The sequence below is a fragment of the Macaca mulatta genome, chromosome 16 (genome assembly GCF_049350105.2).
Source record: "Macaca mulatta isolate MMU2019108-1 chromosome 16, T2T-MMU8v2.0, whole genome shotgun sequence".
Classification (NCBI taxonomy): Eukaryota; Metazoa; Chordata; class Mammalia; order Primates; family Cercopithecidae; genus Macaca; species Macaca mulatta.
In genome coordinates this window covers 83,910,042-83,933,754 of record NC_133421.1, presented here as the reverse complement: position 1 = coordinate 83,933,754, position 23,713 = coordinate 83,910,042, and the positions used below count along the sequence as shown (strand labels likewise).

The window sequence follows — 23,713 nt, the reverse complement described above, 5'->3', positions numbered from 1 at the left end:
AGGGCAGCTTGGCCAAGCTGGGCTCACCGGCTCTAGTTATTGGCTCCTGTGTTAAGCAATCAATCCATCATTTATTTATTTATGTATTTGTTTTTTGAAACAGGGTCTCACTGTCACCCAGACTGGAGTGTGGTGGTGCGATCTCGGCTCACTGCAACCTCCACCTCCTAGGCTCAAGTGATTCTCCTGTCTCAGCCTCCCAAGTAGCTGGGATTACGGGCGTGAGCCACTACCACCCGGCTAATTTTTATATTTTTAGTAGAGATGGGGGTTTCACCATGTTGGCCAGGTTGGTCTCGAACTCCTGACCTCAAACAATCCAACCGTCTCAGCCTCCCAAAGTGCTGGGATTACAGGCATGAGCCACTGCGCCCTGCAGTATTTATTTTAAAAGATGGGGTCTCACTATATCACCCAGGCTGGCCTTGAACTCCTGGGTTCAAGAGATCTTCCCGCCTTTGACCCCCACCTTGGACCCCCAAAGTGCTGAGATTACACGAGCCAGCACGCCTGGTGGCAATCCATTTTTAAATGAATGAAAAGGAGAAGAAAGGAAGGTAAATTTTCCATATGGGTGTATCCGTCACCAGACACACCAGGCTTCCTGACTGATCTGCAATGTGCGGAGTTAAGAGACTGTGGAAACACCCCAGCTGCTCCTAAATTTAAGACTGTGCCGCTTTGGAGGGGCAGAAAGCTCGCTGGGAGATGAATTAGCTTTGGAGAAGAAACCACTCTGTTGGCTGCTCCCTGTGGGTAAGTTGTGGGCTCCAAATGACAGCCTGGGACACTCGCCTGTTCCTGGCAAAAGCTCCGCCCACTGTTCTCAGCAAAAGGGGTCTGGTGGAGTTTGCTGCTGTCTCTTTCCAGGAGCAGGTTAAGCTCCAGTCCTTCCTCCTAAGCTGGCTGTTCTGGGTCTGCAGTCAGGTTGCTGTTCAGAGGATGTTTAGAAGGGTAAAGGTGGGCCTGCCTGCAGGCTGGCAGGCAAAACCAGGGCCCAGGACCCACTTCCCCACCCCACTCCTTTACCTTGTGGGAGAGACTAATGTAGCTGAGATGGGAAAGGCAGATGACACGCAGAGTGATCAGACCACACTTGGGCTTGTGCATTCCCAAGGCTTCCTTTCTAGTTCATGCAGGGCCGGCCTACAAGTCAGGTCCCACTCCAGCTCCGAGACAATGGAGGCCCCCAAAACCAATCTCATTTGGGTACTGAGATGCAGTTACCAGCTGAGTGAGGTGGCTCACGCCTGTAATCCCAGCACTTTGGGAGGCCAAGGCAGGCGGATCAGCTGAGGTCGAGTTCGAGATCAGCCTGGCCAATATGGTGAAACCCCGTCTCTACTAAAAATACAACAATGAGCCGGGTGTGGTGGTGCGCACCTGTAATCCCAGCTCCTCAGGAGGCTGAGGCAGGAGAATTGCTTGAACCCCAAAGGTGGAGGTTGCAGTGAGCCGAGATGGCGCCATTGCACTTCAGCCTGGGAGACAGAGCGAGACTCCGTCTCAAAAAAAAACAAAAAAAAAAACAACAACAACAAGAAAAAACAGTGACCCTTAGGGGGAGTTCTGGAGAAAGATCAGGACAGAAATAAGTCCTGTCCCTGGTCCTGTAAGAGCAGCTGGAAGCCACGCGAGAGCCCCATGACATTCGTTCAAGCCCCTCTTTCAGTCCTGGCACGGAAATTGCGACTGGAATCTGCTTCTAAGCGTCCCACCACATGACCCTGCTGGAGGGGACCGCTCCATCTTTCAATACCCTCGTTATTCCCTGCAGCTGAGGAAGTCGGAGACGGAACGCACATTTTAGTACAAGTGGTTTATTTCTCTTCCAGGTGAGGCCGCACATATATAAGCAAAGGTTCGCCCGCCTGGTTCCTTCAGGAAGTCCCCGAGGAATCTGTTTAGTTTCCATGCATTAAAAACAACCCTCTAGTTGCCAATAATGAAACTTTAAGAAGCAACACTTTGACGTCGCAGAGTTCCTCTCTGCATGTGACGCGGACATACCAAAGTGAGTTTATGGCATACAGTATGCATGGGTTAATGCAGGTGAGACAGGGAGTCCCGGCTGCCCTGCGGCCCCATTCCGTTGTGGAGGCTTCGCTGGGAGCTGAGAACACCCTGCTGTCCGTGTTGTGATGACAGGTGGTTCTTCCAAAACAGAAACACCAAGTCACCCCACGCCTCTGCTTCAGTGTGCGAGGCCGTGGGGCTCTGGTGTTGTGAACTCCAGGTTGGCAGGAGGTTGGAAGCACCAAAGACCCCAACTCTGGTCCCTCAACAGGCAGGATTGGGGGACATTATTCCCTCCTGGCCAATAAGCTCCTGTGGCCTGGCAGGCCAGGGGCCCAGGACACTGGGTGGGGACAGGTGGCGGGGGAAGTGGGGCAGGGCAGGGCAGAGGCCTATCCTCCCATAAAGACACAGTTGTATCACTTTGCTAAAACCTTTTCTGGCAAACTTACTTGGAGACAACAAGGAGGGGGCAGCTGCTGTGGGTATTCGGCGAGTGCCCTAGAACAGGGAACTCTGACTTTCCCTCTTGGCTTTTTTTTCCTCTTAAAGATCCTCCCTCCGTGGGTGAGATGAACCCAGATACCCATCAAACAGCAGCTCGGGCAGCATGTCTCACTGATCCTTATTTAAGAATCGGGTCCTTCCCCTCTCCTCCAGATCTGTAGGACTGGCCAGTGCCAGCAAAATCTGCAAAAGTAGTGACCTAACCAGGGTGAAGAATGAGCCGCAAATCTACGGTAAAAACTGGATGTGCTAGGAGTTTCAATTCTTTGGATAATCAACATGTTTAAAACACTGGAGAAAAGAAAGACTTAAAGTCGTTTCAAAGTGTCCGTTCATACCTGAGACCGCGCCTATCTGCAGCGAACATATCTGCAGCATTGATTCTGGAACAGAGGTGAGGCAATGGAGCTTAGGGAGACAGGCAGAACGTGGCAGGCTTTCGCCTCTGTTCCCACCGGGGTCCACCAGGCTGGGATCCCCGAGCCCCGGAGCCACCAGCCCCCCACTGCAGAGCTCTCCTGACGCCTCCCCTCTGTGGCCCAGGAAGAGCATGTTTGGCCCTGGGAACTCTGATTTGGGCTGTTCTGGTGTCATCAAGGGTGTGACCTTCTTAAAGAGCATCTCCTCATCAGCCCTTCTCATGTTACCTGCAGGGAACGGAGGACAAGGTGACTCCGACAGGGGTCGTCTGGGCTCCTGGCCAGGCTGACAAGAGGCAGAGTCATGGTTGTGGGACCAGGGAGAACACACAGCACCTGACCTGGCCCCCTCCTCACTGCCACTCCCCTCCTGGCGAGGGCGAGGCATAGGGGTGAGCAGGGCCAGGCAGCCGGCTCAGGGATGGTACCTCTGAGGCAGCCAAGCACCTGGGGGCATTTCTGGTGTGGAGAGCAGGGCGGAAAGAGAGAGGCTGGCCCACGTGGTGAGTCTTCTGCCCCCCTGGGGCTTTGGTTGGGAATCCCAGCTGCTCCTCTGCCACAGTAGGAGGCCTCTCGGGCTCCAGATGCCTTTGGTTTCTATTAAAGAAACGCAGCTTGTATTTGTACTAATTAAAAACCAAAATGCAAAAAGGAGGCAGGAACCCCTGAAAGTCTGTTAGGCTGGAAACTGATTCCCGTAGTGCCTCAGGTGCTCATCCGCCACGGACAGGTAGGTGGCTCTCATGCTGGGAGAATACTGCCGAGAGAGAAGAGAGGGGATGGTCAGAGCTGGGTCAGCCAGGCACTACACCAGCAAAGGTGCCGGGGACTTCTCAGAGTGGAACTGGGCCGGGTGTCTTAGGGAATGAGGGAAACTCGGCCGTGCCAGGCCATCATCTGGCTCTCAGCCTCAGATAAAAAATACACACACAGACCAGCTGTCCTCCAATGTCCACTCTGCCCCAGCACCCAACATGTCCCCTCACACTGAGGGCACCATCAGGGTCCACCAACTCATGGAGGAGCAGTCAGCAGCCAGCAGGCTGGGGGGCAGAGGCCCAGAGACTCAGAAAAGCAGGTTCAAATCCCAGTTGTGCATCTTACCCCCTGACCTTGGCTTAGGTTCTCCAGCCTTTTCTAACCTCAGTTTCCCTACCTGCAAAATGGACATAAGAGCACCCAGCTCTTACATGGAAAGGGTGAAATTATGAGGCCGGGCGCGGTGGCTCACGCCCGTAATCCCAGCACTTTGGGAGGCCGAGGCAGGCGGATCACGAGGTCAGGAGATCAAGACCATCCTGGCTAACACGGTGAAACCCCGTCTCCACTAAAAATACAAAAAATTAGCTGGGCATGGTGGCGGGCGCCTGTAGTCCCAGCTACTTGCAAGGCTGAGGCAGGAGAATGGCGTGAACCTGGGAGGCGGAGTTTGCAGTGAGCCAAGATTGCGCCACTGCACTCCAGCCTGGGCTATAGAGTGAGACTCTGTCTCAAAAAAAAAAAAAAGAAAGGGTGAAATGATATGGAGCAGGGAAGAGCCTTAACACAGCTGCTCTCAAACCGGGCTGCTCGCCAGAAACACCTGGGAAGCCTAAAAACATCCCGATGCCCAGGCCACACCTGCTAGTATATAGATATGTATATTTTTGTTGATGCAAAATGCACATAACGGTGGTGACTCATACCTGTAATCCCAGCACTTTAGAAGACAGAGGCAGGAGGATTGTTTGAGCCCAGGAGTTCGAGACCAGCTTGGGCAACATGGCAAAATCCTGTCTCTATCAAAAATACAAAAAATGAACTGGACACGGTGGCATGCACCTGTAGTCCCAACCACTCAGGAGGCTGAGGCAGGAGGAGAAGGTACTTGAGCCCAGGAGGTGGAGGTTGCAGCAAGCTAAGATCACACCACTGCACTTCATCCCGGGCAATGGAGCGAGACCCTGTCTCTTAAAAAAAAAAAACCATGCACATAACATAAAACTAAGCATTTTAAAGAGCTATCAGTGTTTTTAGAGCTCTTTAGGCAACTCCAGTGTGCATTCAGGTTGGAGAAGCAGTGACCCAGTACAGAGGAGGTGCTCGACAGACCTTAGTTACTCGTCCTTGGCAGTGGAGAGGGCCTTTCACTCTATACCCTGTACACAGGCTACCTGGGGATCTTGTCCACAGGACCTGAGATTCTGTACTTCTAACAAGCTTCCAGAAGCTGCCACTCTTCTGATACAGGGAAGTTTCAGGGGTTCAGGCCATTCACATCAGAGAGAATGAAATGCTTCCACTTGGGCTGGGGTCGGGAAGGAGGGAGCATGAGGCTCTTCGACCCAGTGGGTCTCAACCAGGGGTGTTTTTGCCACCCAGGGGCATTAGGCAATGTCTGGAGACATTCTGGTTGTCACAACTGGGGACTGGGATGCCACTGGCATGTAGCAAGTAGAGGCCAGGGATGCTGCTAGACATCCTACAATGCACAGGAACCATCCACTGAGAATGACCCTGCCCATCAATAGCACTGAGGTTGAAGAAGCCCGCCTCAGAGCAGTGGTTCTCCAAGCACGATTTCCAGGGCAGCAGCATCAGCTTTACCTAGGAATATGTCAGACATGCACATCTCCGGCCAGGCGCGGTGGCTCACGCCTATAATCCCAGCACTTTGGGAGGCGGAGGCAGGTGGATCACCTGAGGTCAGGAGTTCGAGACCAGCCATGCCAACATAGTGAAACCCTGTCTCTACTAAAAATACAAAAAAATCAGTGGGGGCCTGTAATCTCAGCTACTCGGGAGGTTGAGGCAGGAGAACCGCTTGATCTTGGGGGGAGGTTGCAGTGAGCTGAGATCATGCCACTGCACTCCAGCCTGGGCAACAAGAGCGAAACTCAGTCTCAAAAAAACAAAAAAAAAGGCACATCTCCAGGCTCTAACTCAGATTTTCTGAATCAGAAACAGGGTGGGTCCCTCAGGTGATTCTGATGCATATGCAAGTATGAGACCCTCCTTCTTTTTTATTTTCTTTGAGACAGAAACTCACTCTGTCACCCAGGCTGGAGTGCTGTGTTGCACTCTTGGCTCACTACAACCTCTGCCTCCTGGGTTCAAGTGATTCTCCTGCCTCAGCCTCCCGAGTAGGTGGGATTACAGGCACCCATCACCACGCCCAGCTAATTTTTGTATTTTTAGTAGAGATGGGGTTTCACCATGTTGACCAGGCTGGTCTCGAGCTCCTGGCCTCAAGTGATCCACCTGCCTTGACCTCCCAAAGTGCTGAGATTACAGGCATGAGCCACTGTGCTGGCCAAGACCCTCCTTCTTAAAGCAGTATTTCCCAACTTGAATGATAATAAGTTCGCTAAACTTAGAATCTCCCAGGCTCTTTCCCCAAGATATTCTGTTTCTATAAGTGTGAAGAGAAGTCTCAGTGTCAGTATTGTTAACTGCCCTGGGTCATTTTTGTTCACTCAATTTTAATTGCCCTGGGTCATTTTTGTTCACTCAATTTTAATTGCCCTGGGTCATTTTTGTTCATCAAGTCCAGGAAACAGTGCCTAAAAAGATAGGAGACATTATTCCTTGAAGGCAGAGCTGGGCGAAGAGACATTTCCAGCAAGGGACAGGCTGTATATCCTGATCACCAGGCGTGACATCACCCACCCAGTGAGATCCCCGGACTGTCCCAGAGAGGGCGCTCGGCAGAGGGAGGAGTTTATCCACTTCTCGAACTTGCTCAATCCTAAGGAGTGTTTAGAGCAGGCACCCCGGGGAGGGTGGGGTGCAGCCAGCTGTGCTGTCTTTACTGGGGCAGACCCCCACATCCTCCACGCTGTGGGGTTCCTTGGTCTGCAGCATCATTAGATGTCTCTCTAGGTCCCTTACCAGGCATGGAGGTGGAAGGGTCTTCCCAGGGCAGGCTGAGCTAGGTAGGACTGGGCAGTCAACTTGGCCAAAGCAATAAGTGTTTCTGGGCAGGTCTTAAATCTAGGGAGGAAGGGTTTTCTGTCCTTGAGCCTTGCAAATAAGGTCAGTTGCTGATTATCTCTGCTAACGGCAGGACGAGTGGCCTGGATCTTTCAAACAGAAGGTAATCCGAAAATCATTTTTATTTGGCACCACAATGCACAGAGTAATTCTTTTTTCACAGCAGATTCCCCCTAATTACGTTGTGCTTAGATTAATATTAAAGCCAATCTGCATTCCTGGGGCCATAGCAGCTGGTGGTTGGAAAAAGGAACCCGGGAGGCTTCCGATTAGTGAGAGAAGCTAGGCTGGGATTTAAAAGGTGCTGACTTCTAGGCGGGGCATGGTGGCTCATGCCTGTAACCCCAGCACTTTGGGAGGCCGAGGCAGGTGGATCACTTGAGACCAGGAGTTTGAGACTAGCCTGGTCAGCATGGCAAAATCCCATCTCTACTAAAAATGCAAAGATTAGCCGGGCGTGGTGGCACATGCCTGCAGTCCCAGGTACTTGGGAGGCTGAGGCATGAGAATTGCTTGAACCCAGGAGGTGGAGGATGCAGTGAGCTGAGATTGCGCCACTGTACTCCAGCCTAGGTGACAGAGTGATACTGTCTAAAAAAAATAAGAATAAATAATAAATGGTGCTGACTTTGAATACAGGTTCAACCAGCCCACTTCCGAGGACTCCAGGAAGAACAACAACATGAGGCCGGGGCTTGTGTTGGTAAAGCTGCGGGCACAGCAGGTGAGGTGCTCCAGGCAAAAGCACCGAGGTGGTGGCACAGGAGTGAATGGCAGGGGGATTGGTTTCAGCAGGCTTGCTAGTGGGTCGAGGCCAGGGACGCTGCTAAACATCCCACATGCAGAGGACAGGCCCCAAAACCTATGGACATTTGGGGCTGCACCAGGCTTTGTGGTGGGGGCTCCACCCACTAATGTCAATAGCATCCAGTCTCCCTCCCCAGCCTCCAAGTGTGGTAATGAAAATGCCTCCAGACATTGCCAAATGTCCTCGGGGGGAAAACTGCTCCTGAGTGAGCCCCTGCTCTACACTGTGGCTCAAATGCCAACTATTAAATAGAACTTTCTGGAATTCCCTAGAGCAGCAGCAAAGACAGCTCCTTCTTTCTGGTCCCAAAGTACCTTGTAGCACTTTCTACAGGCAGCCTTCTTGTGTGCCCCTTCTATAGACTGGGACTTCCTGAAGACAGGGACTGGGTCCCACTTGCTCTTTTCTTGGGTCTGATGGTATGATTTTCACCAAGCGCCATGACTAGGAAGCTGACTCCCTGGGTGCCTGTGCGTGCACTTCCTGGGTCCTCAGGGCCCAGGTCTATCACGCTGGTCCCAGGTACTCGGGCTCCAGTGCTTCTGCTTTCCTGTTGGATGTTCCCTTCCAAACTACCTGGGCGGGGGCAGTGAAGTGCCTCGCCCAGCCAAATGAAGGGAGACGCCTGGCTCCAGAACCCTTCTGCCCACCCTGTGGCAGACTTCTGGCCTTTGATTGCCCTTGTCCTTTCTTATAAATGCCACAGCTCTGGCCGGGTGCGGTGGCTCACGCCTGTAATCCCAGCACTTTGGGAGGCCAAGGAGGGTGAATCATCTGAGGTCAGGAGTTCGAGACCAGCCTGGTGAAACCCTGTCTCTGCTAAAAATACAAAAATTAGCCAGGTGTGGTGGTGCATGCTTGTATATCCCAGCTAGTAGGGAGGCTGAGGCAGGAGAATCGCTTGAACCCGGGAGGTGTTGTAGTGAGCTGAGATCACACCACTGCACTCCACCCTGGGCAGAAGAGTGAGACTCCGTCTCATAAAAAGTAAAAGAATAAAATAAAATTAATAAATGCCACAGCTCTGTGGAGGTGGGGTGGAAGAAAATCACAAATAACAGCTCCTTGTCCTACGGCACTCACTGGATGCTTCACACGTACGCTCTGATAACAATCAATTTCCCCAATGCACACACCACTGAGAAGGAACGTGCTAGTATTCCCATACCCATTCTATAGATGGGGAAACTGAGGCACAGAGCAGCAAAGTGCTTGTCCAAAGTCACAGAGGCCACAAGCGACGAGCTGGGATGTGAACCCAGGCATTTGGCACTGGGGTCTGTGTCCCTGAACCTCGGTGGTCACTTCCCTGTCGGTTTGCAGCTCTTTGTCTCAGCCAGTGTTTCTGAGTCCTCTGGATACTTCTCTGGGATGAGACAGCACGGTCTTTGCTTCTCAACCTCCCACCCTGAGCTACTCCCCTGAGGCTGCATCTCAGGTACCCTGGCTGGAGGTGGTGGGGTGGACAAGAGGCACAGACCCCACTCGGGCACAGTCCTAGGGACACGGGGAGCTGAGACGGATTGAGGAAGGCTGTGTTCGGGTTCAGCCCTCCCAGACCCGCCACCACAGCCCACCCACCTTCCAGCCCAAGAAAGACCAAAGATTAAGGTAAACAGAAATCTACAAAGAAAAACACTTCCTTAATTTTCTCTGGTGCACAAAGGGAATGAGGCCCCCTCTCTTCTTGCATTATTTCCTTTAGAAAACGTATCATTGTAAATAATTTCTGTCTTTTGAGATGTCTGCAAACCTTCTTAAAGGCTGAATATGGCCCTTGCCAGTGTTACAATCCAGGCATGGGTTCTCACGGTCTGGGAGCCATCTCTTGGAAGTACCAACATCAGGAAGACAGCACCTCATCTCCTTCTCAGTGACAGTTCACTTAGGGACCTGGCTCCAAGTTGTAACTATCTGATTGTTACGGAAATAGGAGTTTTATTTTTCCTCTGGATAAAGGCAATTAGCTGGCCAGTTGCAGTGGCTCATGCCTATAATCCCAGCACTTTGGGACGTCGAGGCAGGCGGATCACCTGAGGTCAGAAGTTCGAGACCAGTCTGGCCAACATGGTGAAACCCCATCTCTACTAAAAATACAAAAATTAGCCAGGTGTTGCGGCACGCACCTGTAATCCCACCTACTTGGGAGGCTGAGGCCGGATAATTGCTTGAAACCTGGGTTGCAGCAAGCCGATATTGTGCTACTGACTGCACTCCAGCCTCGGCAACAGAGTGAGACTCCATCTCAAAATAAATAAATAAAACAAATAAATAAAGGCAATTACTTAACCAGGACGGCCACCCCAATCAGCAAGTGGATTAAGGTGGACTACTGTGACAAACAGTGCCGTCAAGTCCTCTTGCTGGATGACAGGTATGCAGTGGGCTGTGTCTTATTCCTGCCTGGTTAGAGGAAGGAGTGAGATTTCTCGCGTCTTTGCAATCTCCTTAGCGGACTGCCTGGGATACCCGCGACGGTCTGGTTTAGAGTGTATTCAATTACAGAACTGTTTCATTCTTTTCTGCCTTTGTGGACAGGATTCACTGGGTTGGCAGGAGGTTTTGTCTTTACGTATTACCCCAACAAGGAAGGGCCAGAGCTCTAATTACCGTAGGCGGAGGGGAGGCTCTCCCGATGAGCGGCACGTTCTCGTAGCGTGGGTTCCTACCAAAGAGCATGGCTTGGTTCCTGCGGGGATGAGAGGAGAGCTCAGGAGGGGATGGTATGGGAGTGGAGGTATGTGCAGATTTCTACAGGAGGGTCCCATGGGTGAGCACATGGGAGGCAGGGGATGGACCTGAACCACAGCTAGAGTGGAGGAGGTGCGGTGGGCAGATATGGAGAAGAGCACATTGGGAAGCCTGGGGACAAGTGGCTGATGGGCAACGAAGGCTGAGAGCAGCATGGCCTGGAGAAATGCAGCTTCTCGGGCCTGGGACCTGTCCCATCAGCTTGTGGCAGAGGCTGCTGACATCAGTGGGTTCTTCCCCCAGCACATGTGGGTGTGAGGGGTGACCAGATGCTCCCGGGGGGCCTTCTCTCCAGGCACCCCGTGGCTGTAGTGGGGACCACGGGTGGCCTTGGATGCCTTCCTTCCCCCACCTGGTGCTGTAGACCCCACCCAACATGCTGTCCAGGCAGTGCTACCCAGCCTGGGTGTGTGAGCAGGCCGTACATGTACTCGGAGACAGGCGCGTTGGAGATGGTCTGAGCAGGGGGCTGCAGGCTGGTCTGACTGCCCAGGCCACTGCTGTAGCTGCAGAAGCTGTGAAGCTGCCCCCTCGGGGGATTGTGGGCCGCCATGCGCCAGGCTTGGGGGTTAAAGGGGTCATCATCATCAATGTCGTCGTAGTCTCTGTTTCTAGAACAACGGGTAGAAGATGGCCGGCTGTGAAGGGTGAAGGAGGCACCGAGGCAGCCAGGTCCTGTCCTGCTTCCCTGCCTTTCCTGCCAGGACTCTCTGGCCATGTCTCTGGCCTTGAGACTCCTTTAAAACACGGTCCCTGGCCTGCCTCCTGCAGATCACTCTGGCCCATTCCCAGCTTCACGACCAGCTCTTCCGGGCTCCCCACCATGCTGACCGTGTGCACGTGGGTCCTCCCTACCCTGCGTCCTCTTGCCTAACCTGCTCATGAGGTGCCTATACACCTTCTGTCCCTTCCCATCTCCTCAAGAGGGCTGCAGGCTCCCTGAAAACAGTGACCCCATGTATCCTTCTTGGTATTCCCGGGGCACCCCTCCCAGCACCGGGAACTCTCCTCATTCCAGATTGCAAAGTCCTGGTGAGAAGAGAGGAGAAGGGAGGCCAGGCTGTGGCCTGAGGGCTGTCACCACCCTGGGCCCCAGCTCCTGCTCTGGGCCCCACCGAACTCCTTTGGAGGGTCTGTCTGGACTCTTGGGGAAGCTTCTGTAGAAGCCAGCCAGCCTGTTGGGCTGAATGCCCAGGCCCTCTGCTGCCCTCCTCAGTCCTGGGTTATCAGCTAAATCGTAGAGCAGAGGCCCCTGTCTGCTGCTCTCCCAGGAGACCCCCAGGCCGTGGGAGGCTCCCCTCCTTACTAGGCAGCCCACCTGGTGGTGAAGTGCTTCCAGGCCCTTGGCCCCGCACAGATCATGGTGGAGAAGGCAAGGGCGGCCAGGAAGGAGAAGAGGCCAAGGTACAGCAAGCCCTGGAGGCCGTCGTAGCAGGTGCCAGCAAGGGCGTCCAGATAGTCCTGGAGGAAGAGGAGGGACATGCAGCTAGTGAAGGAGCGGGGGCAAAGCCTGGGGGCCAGGCTCTCCTCTGGAAGCCCCTCTCCCCTGAGACTGAACCCGGGGTCTCCTGGCTGCTCCCCATCCTGAGCACCTTGTAGCACCATTAAGGATCCACACTCTGGAGCCTAACACAATGGGGCTTCTTGGGTTCACTCTGCAAACATTTGCTGAGCACCTACTGTGCGCTAGGCACTAAGAAGCTGGCTCTGAACAGGGCAGATGAGGTTGCAGGGTGGGGAACCAGAGACGGGGGCACTGAAGCTGAGGCCAGGATGGCAAGAAGCAGCACACTTTGAGAAGAGGGGGCAAAGGGGACAGGCTTGGCCTGTTCAGGAAAGAGAGAGAACACAGGCCAGCAGGAGATGGGGTTGGAGGGGCCAGGTCATGCTGGGTCTTGCAGCGCAGGAGAGGAGTACGGACTTTTATAAGGGGTCAGAAAGACATCGGAGCGTGTGGGAATGGAAGGGATGTGATCCAATCTAGTTTGCAAAAGGACTGCTCTGGCAGAATGTATGAAAGCTCATGGGTGGTGAGGGGGCAAGAGAAAGTGGGAGGAGGCCACTGTCTGCTGGAGGAGCAGGACCGGGTCATGGTGGAAGCCGTGGAGAGAAAGAGAAATGGATGGACTCAGGGTACAGCTGAGAGGAGAGCTGCCAAGACTTGCTGGGGATTAGTGTAGAACGGGAAGGAGAGAGGAGACAGGGGTGACTGCCATGTTCTTAGCTCTGACGTCAGATGACCAGGATCAAAACCCAAGCCCCTGATGTGTCAAGTCAGGACTCTTCAGTAGGCCACTTTACACACACACACCCCACACACACACACCACACGCACCCCCCACATACACACACATGCACACATGCACACACACACGCACACATGCACACACACACCACATACCACACGCACCCCCCACATGCACACACATATGCACACGTGCACACACACCACACACGTGCGCACACACGTGTGAACACACATGCACACACACCACATGCACACACCACACACATGCACACATCACACCCCCCACATTCATACAGGCACATGCACACACACATGCACCACACACACGTGCATACCACACATGTGCACACACACGCACATACCACACACACATTTGTGCACACACACAACCACACACACACCACACACATGCACACATACACATCACACAAGTGCACACACATGCACGTGCACACATATATAGCTATATCTATGCGTCTATCCATACACACACGCGTGCGCGCACACACACACGCACGTACACACACGTACACACACAGGTATATCTATGCATCTATCCATACACACACACGCACACACACACACGCACGTGCGCACACACATAGATATATCGGTGCATCTATCCATACACACACACGCACGTGCGCACACACATAGCTATATCTATGCATCTATCCATACACACACACGTACACACAGACACACACGCACGTGCGCACACACATATCTATGCGTCTATCCATACACACTTGTGCGCAAAAACACACACACGTGCACACACACATAGCTATATCTATGCGTCTATCCATACACACACACACGCATGCCAATTTCCTAGGAAATAACATGTGTCTCACAATATAACTGTGAGAACTGGATGACATACTGGATATAAAATGCACGGAACAGGGCCAAGCATGGAGCTGACAGCTATGATGATGACAAAGACCGTCTGCACTAAATCCACCTGGGATGTGAAAGCTGTCACCATACACTGGCTCACTGCTTGGGGGTGGGAGGCTCTCATGTGCTCGCCATGTGTTCCCTGCATCATTGTGTCTGTCTGATAGTCCAAGTTCCTGGAAGACTCTGGCAGTGGGATTGGGACATCCATTTGCAACCCAGGGAGATGGATGTGTTGACCACATGGCCAGGAGTCTGGACAACGGGGAATAGCCTCCCTTGTATTGGTCAGGGTCCCCCAGTGACCCAGAGCCAACCGGATACAACCCTCCCATCCCTGACCCCTGGTCCCTTGTACTGAGTCTCCCTGTCTCAGCCCTTGGAGAAAGGCCAGGCACCCCCTCCCTTCCCACTGTCTGGCTTCAGCTCCATTCCTGGGCCTGAAGGGGGCCCAGGCCACCACTCTCCTCAGCCTCTACCGGCTTTTCTCTGGAAGGTGTGGCCTGCTGGGTGCCCTCACACTCTCCACGTGCCCCCAGGGCCCCCATGCACCTTGTGGAGCCCTCGGCAGTCCACCATGGCGGTGAGTTGGTGAAGGCTGGACTCCGAGGAGTTCAGCAGGAGCTGGATTGCAAGCAGGTCTTCCTGAAGCAGGAAGAGAGACAGAGACACCGAGGGGCTGTAGAGGAGAGCTGGCGGAGAAAACCACCACGGCAGCTGTGCTCAGGGGCCTCTAGAGCCAAGGGTGGGAGCCGAGTCACGGGGGTGGGAGCGCAGAGAGCCAGCAGCAAGCTGTGCACAGCCTGGCCCTGGGGCTGGGGTAGGGGAAAGGGCTGTCAGGGTTCATCTGGGGCTCCCCTCTTCCTGCACAGCTGCCTTACCTCTGCGGTGGAGAAGAGGGGCACGGCAAACTGCAGCAGCCCCGCGACCTGGATCTGCATGGTGGTGAGCGCGCGCTGGAAGGTGGTCAGGGTCTGGGCCAGGAGAGACACAGCCCCACCGTGAGGCTCCATCTCCCAGGAGCCCCACAGCGGCCGAGGGGCCTATGCTCCTGCCCCTCCCACCTGGCTGCAGCTGCACAGGCCTTCCACTTGCAGGAAGTCTCCCCCTGCTCCTCTGGCTTCTTGAAAGCTACACAGTCTTCTCCCTGCTTGCAGCTCAGATGTGGTCTTTGGACCAGCAGCCCTGGCCTCACCTGGGGGCTTGTGAGACGTGCAGCATCTCGGCCCCACCCCAGGGCGGCTGCACAGCATCTACATGGAACCAGCTCCCCACTGAGCTGCACACACGTTAACCACCCATCTAGAACCCGTGACCAAAAGCAAGCTTCCCCCACCGCCCCCACAGAAGCAGCTAAGGAGAAGACCACGGTGAGGCAAGGAAGGCCCTGCCACCTCCGCCATCCTGGTCAGTGGTGGGGCTTCGGGTCAAGGGGGAGTGGCTGTGGGCAGGGTGCGGGCAGGCCTCGGGGGGCCGTACCTGCTGGAAGGGGCTGCTTCCACTCTGGCTGCAATACAGGTAGTAGCGAGTCACCTCTGCAGGGCAACAGCGTGGCGTTAGGCAGCTCACAAATGACCAGATGAGATCTCTATCATCCTTGGTGGCCAAGCCAGACCTCCCTCCCCGTCCCTGAGCTCCCAAGGGAGGCAGTTTCTAGGAAATGGCCTAGAGCAAGAGCTGGACCTCAAGTTCAGGGTTGAGGAGGGGTTGGATGGCTGCAGGGCTGAAAGAGGTACGTAGGGGCACACAGTCTGGCCACCCATGCATCTACAGCAGCGGCCTGAGAGCGTGTTACCTGTGCTGATCTGGCCCTCCGTGATGTTCAGGATGAAGGTGTCAGGAGCCACACAGAAGTCACTGGTGGCCTGAGTGAGGGAGAGAGGGACGGGGTGGAGGAAAGTCAGATACCAGGACGTCGGGGTCCTGGGAGGAGCCAGGAGCCCATCACCCCAGCCCCTTCAGCTCCCTCCCAGGTGGCAAAGGACAGAGTCTGGAGCCAGCCTCCTGGGTTCAAACCTGGCTCTGCCCCTTCCTAGCACTGTTACCTTGGACAAGTTACTTATTCTTCCTGTGCCCCGGCTGCCTCATCTATAACATGGAGATAATGCTATTCACCCACTGCATGTAAAGTGCTCGGAAAAGTGACTGGGGTGGAGAGCATGCTGTTACTCTTATTCCCAAATGCCTCTTCTGGGACAGACCCTTGGGGGCCACCATCCTGGGCCCCAGGGCAGCTGCAGGCTGTGTGTGTGGGAGTTCATTACACCATGGCCTCATCTGCTCATGTCTGTTTTACATTTTGTCTTGCTGTGATCAAGTCCTACAGGGACGGGTGGACAATCTATGAAGGCTTCCCCGAACTTTTTCTAAAGAAGGAGGTTGGTGCTGAAGCATCTGTGAGCCTGGGGGGCAGGTCCTCACCTGCCAAGACACGGGGTGGGAAGGGCATGGAGCTGAGAGGTGGCTGCCACTTACGAGCTGGAGGGCCTGGCCCCACAGCATGGCCTGGCTAGGTGATTGCTAAGGCCCATGCAGCAGGGTGGGAGCAGACACAGGCCCCAGGAGAGGCGTCAGCAAGTACATGGCCTCTAAGCCAGGTGTACCCCAGATCTGGCCTGGGGTGCTCTGGGGACTGGAAAAACGGGGGGCCTCTGCCTTCCAGAGTAGCCAGGGAGAGCTCAAGTCCTCTGGCCTGTCCTTAGGGGCATCCCCCTCCTCTGGCGCATGCTCCTTGGGCAGGGGACCCCTCTGAGTGCCCTGCTCTGCCGGTGGCCCTGTCCTCCTTCAGGAACCACCGCCTCAGGGGTCACAATAGAGCATCACTCACTAACTTGTTAAGTTGATAGACATTTATGGAGTACTTCCTCGGTGCCGTGCAGGGTTCTAGCAACTACAGGTTAGTGCATCACAGCACTTATGGTCTAGGAAATGTGTGTCTAGCGAGGGTGGGGAATAACATGCCCCTCTAGATACAGAGCTTCCTGAGAGCCCCATGTGCACACGCACACACACATGCATGCACACATGCACTTAAGACCCTGGGAGAAATGCTTTATACAGAAACCACTAGCATTCATAATACATCAACCTGGCCTATTATTACCTATCAGAGCTGTGGCGCCAGCAGGCCTGGTGGTGTGCCCCCGCCCCCTGGATGGAGTGGCAGAGAGTGCAGCCAGGCCCAAGTGGAGGATGGGGAAGCCTTGGGAAAATAAAGAGCGAGGCCACTATCTCAGTTTGGGTCACCCCTGAGAAGTTTGGGAACCAAGAAAGGAGAGGGACAGAGGCCCCAGTCCAAGGCTCCACAGTGACGTGGTCCTCCTGCCTCCCTCCTCCCCCTCCCAGGCCAGGCCTGCTCTTCACACCCCCTGGCCACCCTGGAGCCTCCATCTCCTGGGATAGGTGCATAGGATGGTTTGGGGTGTGGGACTCAGTGAGGAGTCAACTCCCCTATTAATGAAGACAAACACCTGTGTGCATGTGCATGTACGTGTGTGATGCATATGCACTTGTGTGTATACGTGTTGATATGGTTTGGCTGTGTCCCCACCCAAATCTCATCTTGAATCCCCATGTGTTATGGGAGGGACTAGGTGGGAGGTAACTGAGTCATGGGGGCAAGTCTTTCTCACGCTGTTCTCGTGATAATGAGTAAGTCTCACAAGACCTGATTTTTTTTTTTTTTTTTTTTTGAGACACAGTCGTGCTCTGTTGCCCAGGCTGGAGTGCAGTGGCGTGATCTCAGCTTGCTGCAACCTCCGCCTCCTGGGTTCAAGCAATCCTCCTGCCTCAGTCTCCCGAATAGCTGAGATTACAGGCATGCACCACTATGCCTGGCTAATTTTGTATTTTTACTAGAGATAGGGTTCTGGCATGTTGGTCAGGCTGGTTGTGAACTCCCGACCTCAGGTGATCCACCCGCCTTGGCCTCCCAAAGTGCTGGGATTACAGGTGTGAGCCACCGCACCCGGCAGATCTGATGGTTTTAAAAATGGGAGTTTCCCTGCATAAGGCCTCTTTGCCTGCTGCCATCCATGTAGGACGTGACTTGCTCCTCCTTGCCTTCCACTATGATTATGAGGCTTCCCCAGCCATGTGGAACTGTGAGTCCAATTAAACCTCTTTCTTTTGTAAATTGCCTGGTCTTGGGTATGTCTTTATCAGCAGCGTGAAAATGGACTAATACACGTGTGCATTACTCATGCCATGGTGATGGGGATGGCAGGAGAGGGGACAGGAAGGAGGGCACTGAGCACAGTTGGGGCAGGTGGGAGAGGCTGCCCATTAACCAGCCCAGGCGATGGCTAAGCCTGCAGGCAGCTCCTAAGAATGGAGGTGTGGGTCTGAATGGCCGCCCCGTGACCCTAGCATGATGATGATGAATGCACAGGAAGCCAGTGGTGGCCACTGTTTATTGGACATGTTCTGTGTGCCTCCCAGGATTAACCCACTCATCTTTCCCTAGCAACAGCCCTTTGAGGTAAGTCCTGTTATTCTCCGTGTTCACCTGGGAGGAAACTGAGGCACAGAGAACTTCAGGAACCTTCCTGGGTTTCCACTGCTGGGAAGGGTTGAAGGGGGGGATGTGAGCCCAGACAGAGTGGCTGCAGAGGCCACACTCCCACTCTCTGACTCAGGGGCAGGCCTGGCTGCCCCTTGGCTGGAGGAATTCCCTGGAGCGCTCTGTCCCTGGGCTCGGTGGCCAAAGCACTTGTGACAGCCCTTGCCTCCCTCCCTCACAGCTGAACCCACTTCCTCCCCCTTCCTTCTTCCAGGGCTTCCCAGCCTCTCTGCCTGCTCTAGTCCCTCACCCTAGACACCTCCTGACTCGCAGTGCTGACCACAAGGGGTAGCCCCAGGGCCTGGAGGCTCAGAGTTTGGCTGCTCAAGTCCTGCCGGCCCTCCTCTCCCGCCTCACCCGGAGCAGATCTCCAGGGCAGCCCTCTGTCCTCATGGAGTCCTTTTTAGGGACAGAGAGGGGTGGGGTGGGGGGCGGAGAGGGGAGGGTTTGTCAGTCCTCTGGCCCCATGGCTGTCAAAACAGGCCTCAGAGAGCAGGGTGGCATTGGGAGGCCACACAAAAGCTCTCCACAATAACCCCGGGACAGCCGGCCACCCTCCCCGCCCTCCTGGCTCCTCCTCACCCGGCTTCCTATTAAAATGCAGCAGCATCTCCAGCCCGTCAAAAGCCCATTCAGCTCCACCGCCTGCTCCCCCTCTCACACACAAGGGCCTGACTAGAGGAATTAGGGAAATGGCCTTTCTCCCCAGCTCCCTGCATTCCAGGGCGCCCCGCTGGGAGATTAAATGGCCTCTGGTTTTTGTGAACACTGAAGCCTGGTGAGAGGGAGGAGCCCCCCTGGGAGGGGTGTGGCCACCACAGGGCAGCTCACAGCGGCAAGCTGGAAGCCACTGCTGCCTCCAGAAGGCAGAGGCTGCCCAGAAAGCGGGATGGGGCCCTGGAGGAGCTCGCCGTGCGCTCCCTGTGGCTTCCCTGTGCGTGCCCCTGGCCCCAGAGGAGAGGCTGCAGGCCAGGCAGCAGTGTCCCAGCTCCCGCATGCTTTCAAACGTGACTTGGGCCTTTTCTCTGCCAGTCATTGGTCCGTGGTCACTGCACTGAGGTGGCGGGGAGCAAAGACAGGACATGCCCTCTCTTCTCCCTTCTGCATAAGCCTCTGCCTGAGGTGCTAAGTCAGTGCCAGAGTCCCTGAGGGCACTGTGTCCACACCCAGAGCTAGTGGCCAACCCCCAAGTCACTGGACAAGGTGTGAGTGTATTTAGGGAGCTTCTGGTACAAGCCACTCCCATCTTATCCCTATCAAGCCCCAGGTCACTAGGGCAGAACAGATGCATGTCCCAGGGTTAGTCTGCGGCCTTTGAATCAGGGAGGGGTTCCTTAATGCCCCTGGTAAACTGTGTTCTCTTCTATCACATGCACGTGCATGAACACACACACGCACAAACATACACAAACATACACATACAAACACACACGCAAACACACAAATACACACACGCAAACACAAACACACACGCGCGCGCACACACACACACACACTGCACCTCCACTGTATCACAGTTATCTGCCTACAAGTCTTGCTTCCAAAGGCTGGAACTTTGTCAACAGCAACCATCACGTCCTCTTGGCTTCCGCATCCCCAGGCATCTTGTACCATCGAGTGCCACCCAGCAAACAATCAGCTGAGTGAATGAACAGCCTCATGCACACAGCTTAGCGCCAGTGTTAGGTCCATTAAAGATCATGTGGACCTGCATAGGAAACCCCCACCTTTTTCTTTTTTAAACCCTTTTGAGGCATCACATCCAGAAACATACAGCACGTGTGCTTCAGACCGCGGGAGTCCTGGGACATTGGGACGGAAGGCAAGTCAGACACCACATTCTACAGTCCCAGGGCCTGGGGAGCTGGCAAAGTAGCGGCTTCTGATACGGGAGGGACTCCCTGGTCTGAGGCTCGGATGCCTACTCATTCTCAGGAGACCCCGTCAGTTCTTCACACCTAGAGAGAAGCCCCTGGTCACCCAGGCACACCTAAGCCTAAGCATGTGTAAGCCTAAGCACGCCTGGGCAGCTGAGGGCTTCTCTCTGGGTCTGAAGCATGAGTGTCTTATCCTGGCTGTGACCCTGGGCAGGCCCCTTCCTTTCTCTGGGCCTGTTTCCCCATCTGTAACGAGAGGGGCCGGTTCAGATGACGCAAGTCCCTTTGGTTCTGAGATTCTAGGTTAGGAGCTGGGACCGGAAGCTGGCCCTGCTTGGAGACACACTGGAGTATCCTGGCAGACCACCGACCACCCACCCCGTCCCCCAACTCACCACTGCCGCAGCGGCATCAGCGGCCAGGGATGCCCAGCTGAGAAGCAGGCTCAGTGCTCCGCAGCACAGCATCCTAGGAGAGAGGCAGGCAACAAGGTTGGTAGGCGGGCTCCCCTTCCTCTCAGCCATCACCCTGCCCACCCTGCCCCCAAAACCCTTGCAGTGGATCCAAAGGCAGCCTCAGTCCCTGCCCTGATGTGGGCCCTGCTCACTACTAGGAAAGAGCCACGGAGCCCAGGTCCTTGGGGCTAAAGAGACCCAGGCGTGACAGCACAGGCCTCCTTTGCAGCATTGGCTAAGATGGCCGGAGGCTTTCATGCGTGGGCCCACGTTTCTTAGCCGCTCAACAGTCAGGCCCAGAGAAGGAGGAAAGCCTAGTGCTTGCTCGTTGGGTGACCAGATGGCGAGTTGGTGGCTGCGTCTGTCTCCTCTGCTGAGTGCTGAGGACGGGGCAGAAGGTGGCCTCAGGCAGCCTGGCTGTTTTCCCCACACTCCGGAGCTGGCCAGGCCCTCGTCTCTCTCTGATGATGGCATCCTGCCCAGCTCTTTGTCCCAGGTCCATGGGTAGGGATACTCACGAGGCCAGGAGACACTTGGAGCGCTTGGCCAGTCCCAGGCAGGCCATGAGGCAGATGACTAGGTCCAGGATAAAGAGCAGGAGGTAGGAGAGCCACCTGGGTAGACGGGCAGGGATGGTCAGGAGCAACAGGGTGGACCTCCTGACCTGCTGGCCACCTGGGAGGCCTGCGCAGCAGCCCCAGGACCCACTAGACCCTTTACTACGACACACTGCCCAGAGCCCCCGAGCACCCAGCATGCGTGGGCTGAAGGCTTGGGAGCTCCACCCCCACTGCTGCCCGGACAAAGCTGTCACTTCCCACTCCCTGCCTTCACCTCCAGGCTGAGTGTCAAAACCAGCACTGTGCACCAGAACTTTCCCCAGTGGAGGAACTGTTCTAAATCCCTGCTGTGCAGCCTCCTTTGCCACAACCCACAGGTGGCTACCGAGAACTTGAAACATGGCTTGTGCAACTGAAGAAATACATTTTAAACTTTACTTAATTTTAATTAATTAAAATAGCCACACACGGCTGGGGCTACCACCCTGGACAGCACAGCTCTGACGTGTCTTTCTGTAGCCTCCCAGCAGGCATCTCCTAGGACCCTGCTTCCCTTTGCTTCTAGAACTCTCAGACAGCATCAGACCAGCCAAGGCCTGATGTTTATAACCACAGATCTAACACAGCCCCTAACGTGCCTCTCTGACAAACACCCAGTCTGGCCCCCCAAGGCCTCCCATCTTGCCCCCTTGCTGGATGGGATCCATAACTTAAGACTTTTAGGTTCAGGCCAGGCGCAGTGGCTCAGCCCGTAACCCCAGCACTTTGGGAGGCCAAGATGGGTGGATCACTTGAGGCCAGGAGTTCAAGACCAGCCTGGCCAACATGGTGAAACCCCATCTCTACAAAATATACAAAAATTAGCCAGGTGTGGTGGTGGGCGCCTGTAGCCCCAGCTACTCGGGAGGCTGCAGCAGGAGAATCACTTGAAACCAGGAGGCAGAGGTTGCAGTGAGCTGTGATCACGCCATTGCACTCCAGCCTGGGCAACAGAGTGAGATTCCATCTCAAAAATAACAACAACAAAAGATTTTATATTTAGGTTCCTTTTTTTTTTTTTTTTTTTTGAGACGGAGTCTCGCTCTGTCACCCAGGCTGGAGTGCAGTGGCCGGATCTCAGCTCACTGCAAGCTCCGCCTCCCAGGTTTACGCCATTCTCCTGCCTCAGCCTCCCAAGTAGCTGGGACTACAGGTGCCTGCCACCTCGCCCGGCTACTTTTTTGTATTTTTTTTTAGTAGAGACGGGGTTTCACCGTGTTAGCCAGGATGGTCTCGATCTCCTGACCTCGTGATCCACCAGTCTCGGCCTCCGAAAGTGCCGGGATTACAGGCTTGAGCCACCGTGCCCGGCCTTTAGGTTCATTTTTAAGCAACATTTGTGCCAGGGACTGAGCTTGGCACCAGGGATACCCAGGTGAGTGGGCTCATTTCTGACTATCAGAGAGCTCAGTGTGGAACCCGGGAGTCTGGGTCAGGGTACTGACAGCCCTGCAGACCTCTAGGCTCCTCCAAGCCCTTCATTCCTCTGGCCTTTTTGCCCCCAAGGCTGGGCTGATGGGGAAAGGCAGTTACACCCCAGCTGGGAGAGCTTGGTAAGCTACTTCACCCCTTGGGACCTTGGTTTCCATATCTGTAAAGGGAGCTGGAACCCCTCATCTCACAGGGCCAGAGTAAGGATTAGGTGCTTGCTAAATATAAAGGTTGACGGGGCAAGGCAGTCCAGGACTTCAAAGGCCCTGCCCTCCTGCTTCTCCAGAGAACAGGCTGAAGAATCAAAGTACCTTAAGCCCAAGGGCACCGAGAAGACCCCAAAGTGCCCTTGTTCCTTTCGCTTCCACACAGGTCCCCAAGGTGGTCCTCACGAGGCCAGTGGTCTCCCCTGGCAGCCATGCCCCTTGCCCTGTGCTGGGCACCAGCGGGAGAGTGGACAGAGGAGGGAGGGTGCAGAGACAGGGCCTTCCCAGTCCCCAAAGAGGGAAGTATTTGGATCATTATTTCTCTTGCTGCGAGAGCCAAGTCAAGTTGCTGACTTCTCCTCTCCAGCAATGGTTTTCTGCTTCACTGACATCATAAAGGGGAAGAAGGAGTTTGGAGCATGGGCAGGGAGTGCCCTGGAGCTAGCGGAAAGTGGCAAAGAGGCTCTAAGGGAGAGAGGGGAGGGAGCAAGCTGCAGGCCCCAGCAGCCAAGGGAGGTTCTTTCTGACCCCCAAATCGAGGCTTACTGCCAAGAGAAGGGGACTAATCAAAGTCCTTGTTTCTGCACAGAGCAGGGGGCAATGCACACTAGGTCTCTGGGAGTTCCAGGAATGGAGCTGGGGGATTTGCAGAGTGGGCAGAGCCTGCTGCCACCAGGAAGCCAGTTTCCTTAGACTCAGCTCAGAGCTGGAAGGAACGTCGCAAACCATCTAGTGTTTGGATCACATTCTTATTTTCACACACGCACACGCGCACACACACACGTATTATAAAGACTGGGTCTCTCTGTGTTGTCCAGGCTGGTCTCAAACTCCTGGACTCAAGAGATCCTCCTGCCTCAGCCTCCCAAAGTGCTGGGATCATAGGTGTGAGCTGGATCCCATTCTACAGATTGGAGAGCCAAGGCCCCATGGTGGGGAGAGCCTGGCCCAGGAATTCCA

At 54.8% G+C, this 23,713-nt stretch overlaps 1 protein-coding gene across 22 annotated transcripts in view; it reads right to left on the bottom strand.

The window, feature by feature from the left end:
• Positions 1 to 1,804: 1,804 nt before the first annotated feature.
• The window catches only part of TTYH2 (tweety family member 2), a 48,998-nt gene continuing 27,089 nt past the window's right edge, over positions 1,805 to 23,713 (bottom strand). For 5 of the 22 annotated variants that reach the window (XM_077972644.1, XM_077972646.1, XM_015120258.3 and 2 more), the window contains 10 exons: positions 21,036 to 21,131; positions 20,458 to 20,530; positions 15,420 to 15,489; positions 15,104 to 15,159; positions 14,506 to 14,598; positions 14,177 to 14,269; positions 11,792 to 11,934; positions 10,899 to 11,084; positions 10,333 to 10,411; positions 1,805 to 3,699 (listed from right to left, as the gene is read on the bottom strand). In XM_077972644.1, the coding sequence (XP_077828770.1) occupies positions 3,619 to 3,699; positions 10,333 to 10,411; positions 10,899 to 11,084; positions 11,792 to 11,934; positions 14,177 to 14,269; positions 14,506 to 14,598; positions 15,104 to 15,159; positions 15,420 to 15,489; positions 20,458 to 20,530; positions 21,036 to 21,131 (970 nt within the window). In that variant the 3' untranslated portion in view covers positions 1,805 to 3,618. Of the gene's footprint in view, positions 3,748 to 10,307; positions 10,521 to 10,795; positions 11,085 to 11,791; positions 11,996 to 14,153; positions 14,270 to 14,505; positions 15,160 to 15,360; positions 15,490 to 20,457; positions 20,531 to 21,035; positions 21,225 to 23,713 lie in introns of all 22 variants that reach the window. The other 17 variants (XM_077972633.1, XM_077972641.1, XR_013407163.1 and 14 more) reach the window with 14 other exon arrangements.